The sequence below is a fragment of the Diabrotica virgifera genome, chromosome 9 (genome assembly GCF_917563875.1).
Source record: "Diabrotica virgifera virgifera chromosome 9, PGI_DIABVI_V3a".
NCBI lineage: Eukaryota > Metazoa > Arthropoda > Insecta > Coleoptera > Chrysomelidae > Diabrotica > Diabrotica virgifera.
The window spans coordinates 66193991-66204733 of NC_065451.1; the positions used below are offsets into that span (position 1 = coordinate 66193991).

Below are 10743 nucleotides of genomic sequence, written 5' to 3' on the forward strand. Positions count from 1 at the left end.
AATATTCCTTTCCTAATTTTCTGGCTGTTATATTTTTCCTAATGTTTCAAGTTTGCTGATTCACTTGGTGTCAACTAACGAACAAACCATGACATTGGAACTTAATATAAAATGTAATTTACAATTTCCATGGGAATAAGTCACAATTTAAGTTTAAAATTAAAATTTGATGTTTAAATTTTTAAAGACAAATCACATGCTATGATTTTTCTGACGGATATTCTTAAGGTGATACAGTAGCAATCAACAGGTAGCCAAAACGCGTTCCAAGATTGCGGCTGTAATTTTGAATATTTTTTCGAGATATTTGGCACACGTATTCGTAATATAATAAAGAATGGCGGTACAGAGCCCAATTTGAAAAATATATTAATATGTGGAAATTACTCTGTAATTAAATATAATATTAACAAAACGAGCCTGTACCGCCATTAAGAAGAACAAAAAAATACACTTTCTTCAAATAAATTTTTTATCCGATGCCTAGATTTTGTGTTATTTTGGAACTACTAAAATTTTTTATTTCATTAGTAGTTCCAAAATGACACAAAATCTAGGCATCGTATAAAAAAGTTTATTTGAAGAAAGTGTATTTTTTTGTTCTTCTTAATGGCGGTACAGGCTCGTTTTTTTAATATTGTATTTAATTACAGAGTAATTTCTACATATTAATATATTTTTCAAATTGGGCTCTGTACCGCCATTCTTTATTATATTACGAATAAGTGTGCCAAATATATCGAAAAAATATTCAAAATTACAGCCGCAATCTTGAAACGCGTTTTGGCTACCTGTTGATCGCTACTGTATCACCTTAAGAATATCCGTCAGAAAAATCATAGTATGTGACTTGTCTTTAAAAATATAAACATCAAATAAATTTAATTTCAAACTTAAATTGTGACTTATTCCCATGGAAATTGTAAATTGCATTTTATATTAAGTTCCAATGTCATGGTTTGTTCGTTAGTTGACACCAAGTGAATCAGCAAACTTAAAACATTAGGAAAAATATAACAGCCAGAAAATTAGGAAAGGAATATTGCGGTAAAAGAAAAACAAAAAATGGACCGTATGTATATAATATAAAAAAAGCTGCTAGAGTAATGAAACAAAGATGCAAGTGTAATAATAATAATAATAATATTTATCTACTCTACATCGCGCTATCTGCGCAGTGGATGACACAACACCGATCAAACTGAGGGAACCAGAAATTCGCATAAACCACCTTACTAAGGACGAAAAAGTGCGCGCCTGGATGGGTAAACCTCTGCACGGGCGACATCCCAATGAGGTCAGCCAAGACTATGTCGACAATATAGCGTCGAACTACTGGTTGACATCAGGAAAGATGTTCCCTGAAACGGAGGGTTCATTACTGGCCATTCAGGATCAGGTTATACCAACCAGAAATTACCTGAAATATATCATCAAAGACCCTCAGGTTCAAAACGACAGATGCCGATATGGATGTCAAGCCCAAGAAACCATCCAACATCTTACAGGGGGCTGCCAGGCATTTGCTGCAACTGAATACAAGGAACGGCATGATGCAGTAGCAAAAATCCTTCATCAAGAGATAGCTATCAAGCTGGGACTTCTCCAAACAGACCATCTCCCGTATTATCAATACGTCCCTGAGAGTATGCTTGAGGATGGCAACTACAAGCTATACTCACAGACCAAACAGTGGCACATAATAGACCAGATCTCGTACTAGTTAATAAATTAACAAGACAAACAACACTAATTGATGTGGCGATACCTAACAACAATAATCTACGTAGTAAGTTTACTGAAAAGATCGCCAAATACAGAGATCTAGAAATTCAAATACGAAGGCAATGGAGAATGCAAAGTACCCAGACGATACCGATTATTATTTCTACTACTGGAGTCATTCCGAAGACCCTCCTCGAAAGCATAAAAAAGCTGGGTCTGAATGAACATCTTTATAAGACCATGCAGAAAGCTGTACTACTCGCGACGGCCAGATGCGTACGAAAATTTCTGGGAGATACACCTGCATTCCAGTCACCTAGGGCTCGATAACATGGAAAGAGTCCCACCAGAGCTCAATCCTTTTGATACCGTAGGTATCTGGGATGAGTCAATTTTCCCCTTAGAGGGAGTGTGAGCCGTATGGCTAAATCTGGATATTTATTGCTTCTTGGAATACAATAAGTCCATAGCAAGAGGTTTGTTCGACAATACTATAATAAAATTTTTTGAACAAATACGTATAGTGACATGTAGAGATAGTATAACAAAATCAATAGGTAATAAATAAGTAATACACACATGACAAAATTACATTACAAAGAGACGAATAATAGTGATACAAAAATTACAAACAAAAAAAATGTAAACATATATATAAATAAACGGTAAATATAGAATTGCACAATGGAATTTATATGAGAAAAATTATTCATTCAAGACAAACGCTCTGAGTTTTAAAATGTTCCATTTGTACCCTGCAATGATTTTAGCGTTGTTGGGAGTGAGATTATCAAGAGCATTTAATAGTGAATCCATGCTTTGAAAACAAATAACTACTGGTTTCATAGTGCTACAGATAGGACAGTTAAATAGAAGGTGATCAATAGTTTCGAGTTGTCTTGTGTTACAGGCAGTGCAAATATTATCTGGATCGATAGAATAGTAACATCACTTATAGGTGAATGAAATTCGAAATTTATTACACAGTCTCAGTTGGGTTATAGTCCGCGTGACCTGTATTGGCAGTTTAAGTAATAGGTAAGGGTTTGGGGTTCTATATACTTTAAATGTAGGGTAGAAAGACAGAAAAGAAGACCTCTGAAATAAAGTTATGTCCATTTCATGCAATTTGTTATAAAATTTTAGCAGTAACATTTTTTTATTTTTATTAAGCGAAGTAAGACTGAGATTAATCCATATATCTGTACAATCAATGAAATCAAACATACCTTTAACCTGTGCTGCCCAATTATATGCTTCATCTGCTAAACCTACTAATCGTAGTTGTTGGTTGTAACAAAGTTTGGGATAACGTTTATCGTCCATAAGCAAAATTTTTTGTAACCAACTCAAAGTCATTTTAAAAAGATTATACGAATATTTTACACGTCCCGTTTCTAACCGCGTTGCATAATCAGGGGTGTTTTTTGGGAGTAACAGAATTCATTTTAAATTAGTAGTTTGTACTTTTTCGAGAGCTTCAGTGTATCTAAGTGCCCAAATGGGAGCGCAGTTTGACATCACACTCAATGCCAGTGACTCAAAGAGTTTGATTCTTGGTGACCACGAGTCTATTTTACTAGATGTTAAAATTGGAAGAATTGATCCAACTGCTTGCTTGGCCTTATCGATGGTTGTATACGACATTTCGCGAAAAAGTGATGATTTAGTAAATGTCACTCCCAAATAGTTGTATGCATTGGTTGAGATCACTGGATTATTGTTGTAAAAAAAATTAATGTTGTTTGTGGTGTGGCCACCTTTTGAAAATATGAGTATTTTTGTTTTTGTGGTATTAACAGTGAGATCGTTGGATTTAGTGTAGGATTCAAGTAATTTTAGTTTTCTTCCAACATCCGCTTCAGAGTCAGCTAATATAACTAGGTCATCAGCATACAGGAGTAGCAGAATTTCATTTTTTGAATCAATGCTTACACCTCGAGCACCATTTCCGTAGAAGAATGTTTCAATATCCGCAATAAATAAGGAAAAAAGTAATGGGCTTAAAGTTTCACCCTGTAGTACACCAGCTGTAACATCAAATGACCTAGACAAACCATTTGAAGCATTTACTTTAAAATAAGCAGTTTGATATAAATTTTTAACGATTTGTAGGATCCTAGATGTCACACCAGAACGGTATAATTTTTGCCAGAGTAATGCGTGGTTTATTGAGTCAAATGCTCTTTTAAAGTCAACAAAGATGGAGAATAGCTTACGTTTTTTATGCCTTATGTGAAACTGAATAACAGAGCTCAAGGTGTAAACATTGTCAATACAACCGCGGCCTGGTCTGAAACCCGCTTGAGATTCAGGTAGAATATGGTATTCCTCGCACCAAGATGAAAGTCTAGACTGAAGTATGTTGATAAAAATTTTAAGTGAGCAATTTAATAGTGCCAGACCTCTATAATTTGTGGGTTCATCAGGAGGTCCAATTTTATGAAGCATCGAAAGAAGAATTTACACCAACTTTTAGGAATGGTTCCGGTTTCAAAAATCTTGTTAAACAGAGATGACATATAAAGCACCCAATTATGAGGAAGACTTTTATATACTTCATAAGGAATAATGTCCAAGCCGGGAGATTTTTTATTTTTGCACTTGTTAAGTGCTGCGTACACTTCAGAAGTCGTAATTGTTGCATCTAAGTAAGGATGACACACATCTATAAAGACAGAGCTGTCAGTTAGGCGGTTGGCATACAACTGATTGTAAAAGTTTTCCCAAATTTCAATGCTTAGTGAAAAACGTTTGTTATAGCCACGCGCCTGCTTTACCGTTAGCCAAAATTCCTTTGAATCGTTTACGTTAGATAATTTGGTAATTATGTTGGTTTCGTATGTTCTTTTTTTATACTTAATTAATTTTTTATACTCTTTTTTCCGTTCAATATAGTTGGCTCTAACATTTGCGGTAAAGTTTTGTTTCCTACATTCGCTTAATAGTAATTTTAAATTTGTTTTTCCATTAATACAATCTAGATCAAACCAGGGTTTATTTAAACTTCTTCTACTATCATTGGTTTTTATAGTTACCTGTTTAATTAAATCTAAACTTTCACAACATTCTACAATAGTTCTGTAAAAATTGTCATATGAAAGTTGTACGTCATTAATAAATCTGACATTAGGGGACGACCGCATGCACAATTTAAACGATAATGCTTTATCATCATCCCACAATAATAATTTTTTAGTGAATGAACTAGGAGCGCTCACATTATCTATAGCAATAGAATATTGTTGATGAAGTTTCAGACAAACCGGAAAATGATCTGATAAATAATCGTCATCGCCAACTTCCAAATCAAAAACGTTTGAAAGGTAAAGACTATTTACCCACACCAGGTCGACAGTGCTGCAACCTTGAGGTGTGATACATGTAAATTTCGCTGGACGATCGCTAGAAGTTCTGCCGTTAAGCAGGTTGAATGGTCCAAGAGCTGTGAGACATTTTTGAGTAGGTATTTTAGGCAACCTGAAAATTTTTCAGGTGACTCTTCTATAATAGCCTAATACAAAAATGCCGGTCTGGCTGGAGGGTAGCGGTTATTTTCCCCAAAAATCCCCCCAAAAGTTAAAAAAAAAGGGTAAAAATTGTTATTGCAAAAATATCATTGACGTTACTTTAAAGTAAATTTAAATATTCAAATATAAAGAAAATAAACAGGCCAGGCGATTTGAGGGCGATTTTAACTCTGCAAGATACTTGCATGGGCGCCCCAGGATTATTTTCGGGGGATGCATCTGAACTTTAGAAGATTTCATCTGAATCTGTACATACTATTAACGAGTATAAAATATACAAATATACACGCAAAGCTATGTACATTCCTTCCGGACAGGGAAGTATAATGATTATTTTGACAGGGTATTTTTTAATATTAAAAATAAATATTCTAAAAAAGACAGGTTTTTTTTTGGTGAAATTTTCCAGCTGCCATGTGATCAAACAAATTACGCGTACATATAAATAAAAAGCGCTATAGGTAAGCAGCAGTGTGAGACAGAGCGTATACCGATAGCTGTTTGTGTCCTCTGTTGTACCTGAGCGAGTTCGTTCGCTCGAGAAAAATCACGTGACCTGGCGATCCCATGTTGTTGTGCCTCGAAACGTTAGAGTAATTGTTATATATTATAGTTTTTTAAGTAACTTTTTCTTAATTAAAGGAAAATAATACGTACTATGCAATAGATTTTGCAAATATGATAGAAAAAGACAGATTTATTATTATCAATATATAGGTAGAAAAGTATAAAAGTATAAACTAAATTAATTCTGTGTCCGAATCTTGTACTTCATCTTCAAACTCCTCATCTGAGCTTAAATATTCACTGTCTTCTTCTTCGTCAGACTCCCCTCGAGACTCAGATTCCTCTTCTTCATGATCTGTAAATAGTTGTAATATGTATTTAGAATTAATTAAAAATTAATTAGCGATAATTTAATTGAATTACTACGTATTCTCTGTCCTTTTATACGGAGTCGAAGCCTGGACAATCACGGGCGCATCTGAAGAAAGACTTGCCATTGTTGACATGTGCTGTTATTGAATAATGTAAAAAATATCATGAACACAACACGTAACAAACACGGAAACATTAAGAAAGATGAAAAAGGCAAAAGAAATACTCAACACTATAAAGGAAAGAAAAATAAGCCAAAATAAATATTCATTCTCTTCTTCTTCGTCAGACTCCCCTCGAGACTCAGATTCCTCTTCTACCTGATCTGTAAATATTTGTAAATATGTATTTAGAATTAATTAAAAAATAATTAGTGATTAATTAATTGAGTTGCTACGTATTATTACTTATATAACTAATACTTAATACTTTCTCTTATATTATAAATTACATCACGTTTTTTATTTCTTAGTATATGACCAAAGTAGCTCATTTTTCTTTCCTTCATAGTGTTGAGTATTTGTTTTGCCTTTTTTTTATATTTCTTAAGGGGGGGGATGGTTTGAAATATTTAATTTTTTTATTACTTCAAATAAAAGTGCATACTTTCAACAATACTCTATGAAATTTTCAAAATAATCGGAGTAAAATTATCAGAGACACAGGGTGTTGAATATCCCTATCTTCGACTCGCGTTGCCGCGGCTTCGCGCCAGCACGCTTGAGCGTAGTGAGAAACGTTAAACAACTGTTCGCCTTCTCTTTTGTAGATTACTCCGCAATTTAAAAAACATATTCCAATGTTCATAAATTTACGATTTGGCAGACAAATCAGAAGATGAAGATGCAGTTGTCAAAAGTTAAAACGCATTTTTCTCAAAACTGCTTTTTCAAATGCGGTGGACATTGTAACTGAAAAACTACTCGACCGATCTACCTGAAATTTTGCATAGATTTTCTTTAGACATTTCGTGAGGTAATAACGTCGAGATATTTTTCATTTTTTGCTTATTTTTTGTTCAACAATATTATATCTGTTGGTTTTCACAAAATTTTTATCAAAAATTTAGTATTTTTGACTTCTGAGTATCCCAAAAATTCAAAAATCGCTAAAAATAAAAAAACTCGACGTTGTTACCTCGTGAAACTCATAAGCTAATTAAATATTTTTGAATTTTTTGTTTCGTATGATCCAGTGATGAGTCCAGTGATGTCTTCCGCAAAATTCATTATTTTTGAGCTGCCTGCCAAAATTTGTCGCCCATGGCTTATTTTTCAATATTTTGGATTTAATTTTTTCTTAAATATTCTTTGAATTGTACTTAATATGTTTATTTAATTCAAAAATAAAATAATTCTACCATAGCTTCGAAAAAAATCACAAAAATGTGCTTGGTATGTTGATTTCAAATCATACCCACCCCTTAATGTTTCCGTGTTTGTTACGTGTTGCGTCCATGATATTTTTTACATTATTCGATAACACCACATCTCGACAATGGCAAGTCTATCTTCAGATGCGACCGTGATTGTCCAGGCTTCGACTCCCTATAAAAAGAGAGAGAATACGTAGCAACTCAATTAATTTTTCAGTAATTAATTTTTATTTAATTCTAAATACATATTACAACTATTTACAGATCATATAGAAGATGAATCTGAGTCTCGAGGGGAGTCTGACGAAGAAGAAGACAGTGAATATTTAAGCTCAGATGAGGAGTTTGAAGAAGAAGTACAAGATTCGGACACAGAATTAATTTAGTTTACACTTTTATACTTTTCTACCTACATCTTTATAATAATAAATCTGTCTTTTTCTATCATATTTGCAAAATCTATTGTATAGTACGTATTATTTTCCTTTAATTAAGAAAAAGTTACTTAAAAAACTATAATATATAATAATTACTCTGACGTTTCGAGGCACAACAATATGGGATCGCCAGGTCACGTGATTTTTCTCGAGCGAACGGACTCGCCCAGGTACAACAGAGGACGCAAACAGCTATCGGTATACGCTCTTTCTCACACTCCTGTTTACCTATAGCGCTTTTCATTTATATGCACGCGTAATTTGTTCGATCACATGGCAGTTGGAAAATTTCACCAAAAAAAAACCTGTCTTATTAAAAAAAAAAATATTTATTTTTAAAATTAAAAAATACCCTGTCAAAATAACAATTGCACCTCCCTGTGCGGAAGGAATGTACATAGCTTTGCATGTATAGTTGTATATTTTATACTCGTTAGTAGTATGTACAGATTCAGATGAAATCTTCTGAAGTTCAGATTCATCCCCTGAAAATAATCCTGGGGCGCCCATGCAAGTATCTTGCAGAGTTAAAATCGCCCTCAAATCGCCTGGCCTGTTTATTTTCTTTATATTTGAATATTTAAATTTACTTTAAAGTCACGTCAATGATATTTTTTGTAATAATAATTTTTACCCTTTTTTTAAATTTGGTGGGGATTTTTGGGGAAAATAACCGCTACCCTCCAGCCAGACCGGCATTTTTGTATTAGGCTATCACAGAAGAGTCACCTGAAAAATTTTCAGGTTGCCTAAAATACCTACTCAAAAATGTCTCACAGCTCTTATACTAGAAGGAATTGTTATTCATAAAATCAAGTAGAGTTGTGCCCCTTTTGTCTTTAATAATATCGCGGCTTAACCTAGTTTCATATAAACTTGTATTACTAATTATTTCATCCGGAATAGAACCGAACGTCCCGAGACGGCTATTAAAATCACCTCCAATTATGATAGCGCAGTCAGAGTAATTATTTATTATCTCATTCAGGGTACATTGGAAGAGATTTAACATATGTTCAATATCAAATGACGGCTTAAAATATAAGTTACACACTATATATTTTTCACAAGGTGCATCTATTAACATAAACAACCACCATGAACACTGATGAAGAACAATTAGACCTAAAGTTTTTTTATATATAACACAGGGACCCCCACTTGGTCTACCTAACGACTTTTCTTTGACAGCAGGTATGGAAATTATTTTATACTGTTCGCTTAAACATATTGGATTTGACACAAGCTAGGTTTCACTGACGCATAACAAATCAAAATCCAAAGTGGTCTCTTAACGACGTTCTACACCTTCGGCAAAGAATTAAGGATTTGCATGAAATTTTAGTATGTTATAGTTTACTTTAAAAAACTAAGACTTGATTTTTTAAAAATTGTTTTACCGTACCGTTTAATTACTATTAAGGGTCAAAGTTAAGTTTTAACATGGGCTCTTATGGGAATTCTTAAAAAGTTAATAACTTTTGACCCAAATTTACGATTTTTAATTATTTGTGCTTAAATTAAAGGTTTTCTTGTAAGGAATAACATATTAAAAAATGAGGATTGTTTACCGTACCATTTATTTTTAATTTATTTATTATAATTAATTCCGTAATTTATTCCGTAATTTCCGTATTTTATTATAATTTATTTTTATAAAGTATTCAATACTGAAACATATGATTTGAGTATTCTGCTATAAATGCATTGTTACCAACATTCGTTTGCATATAAGTTTCCCCCCTTTCCTCTGAGTGGCATACCCCGCAACGAAGGTGTAGAACGTCGTTAAGTAATTTTCTAGATTTGAATAACCGTGACAGTTCCAAAAAATAATTGTTTTTAGTTTTTTTATGAATTAGCCAATTTATTACCCTTTTTTGTATTATGAATAGGGGAACTGTCTTCTTCCCGATTGCGCGGAAGACTCGAGGTTTGTTTAAATCTATTTTTCCTAATCGAGCAGCTGATTTGATCTGAAAGTGGTTTTTTGGTATTACATTTTCTAAGATCTCTGATGCTTTAGAAATATCATCTTCGGTATTATTGCTTTCTGGTACGCCCGTTATTATTATATTTTCAGATCTTTTAAGCCTTTCATATGACTCTTGAAACACGCTTTCACTTGTATTTGGCACATTTTTGCTTTCCAGTTTAATAACCCTATTTTCTAAAGCCTTTAAATTGTTATTAAGGCTTTGATTTTCTTTGCGTAAGTCTGAAATGTCAGCAACACATGTACTTATTGTTTGTGACTGAGCGCTTACTAAATTATTAATTTGCGTTTTGCAATCAGTTAAAGCGCTATTAAGGATTGTAAACTGGGCCATTATAGCATTAAAGTGGGAGATTTCAATATCGCCGCTTGGCGAAATACATCGAGAACATTTCCAACTGCGAAGTGTAGTAGGATCTCCATCAGTAGGCTGCGGTTCGGCATAAACTCCGTGCCACGGCCGTATACATTGTAAACAGACGAGAGAACTGCTGTCATTAGCTGGTATCGTCTTCCCACGCGCATGACAATCCGACATTTTGATAGGATAGCAGTTTTGATAGTATGTTGGTGTCAATACAATAATTATTAATTTCAACTTACTTCAGAAGTTTTTTCTTCAAATTTATAACACTGTTTATTGTTGCCAATCCACTTTTTATTCACTAAACTGTACTAATAATAAAGTAAAACTCAGAATACCTACGTAATTATTTTGCCAAAAACCAGTGTTCTAGAACGATGTGAACTGGTCGGCGGTTACAAACAAACTTCAAAGATGCAAGTGTAGCAGAAAAGAAA

The 10743-nt window shown here is 33.5% G+C and overlaps 1 protein-coding gene across 1 annotated transcript; it reads right to left on the reverse strand.

Moving 5' to 3' along the window:
• Positions 1-3168: 3168 nt before the first annotated feature.
• Positions 3169-10480, reverse strand: LOC126890986 (uncharacterized). The gene is made up of 2 exons (XM_050660167.1): positions 9947-10480; positions 3169-4080 (listed from the first exon to the last, which is right to left on the reverse strand). The coding sequence occupies exons 1-2, from the start codon at positions 10478-10480 to the stop codon at positions 3169-3171; spliced, it is 1446 nt and encodes a 481-aa protein (XP_050516124.1).
• Positions 10481-10743: the final 263 nt, after the last annotated feature.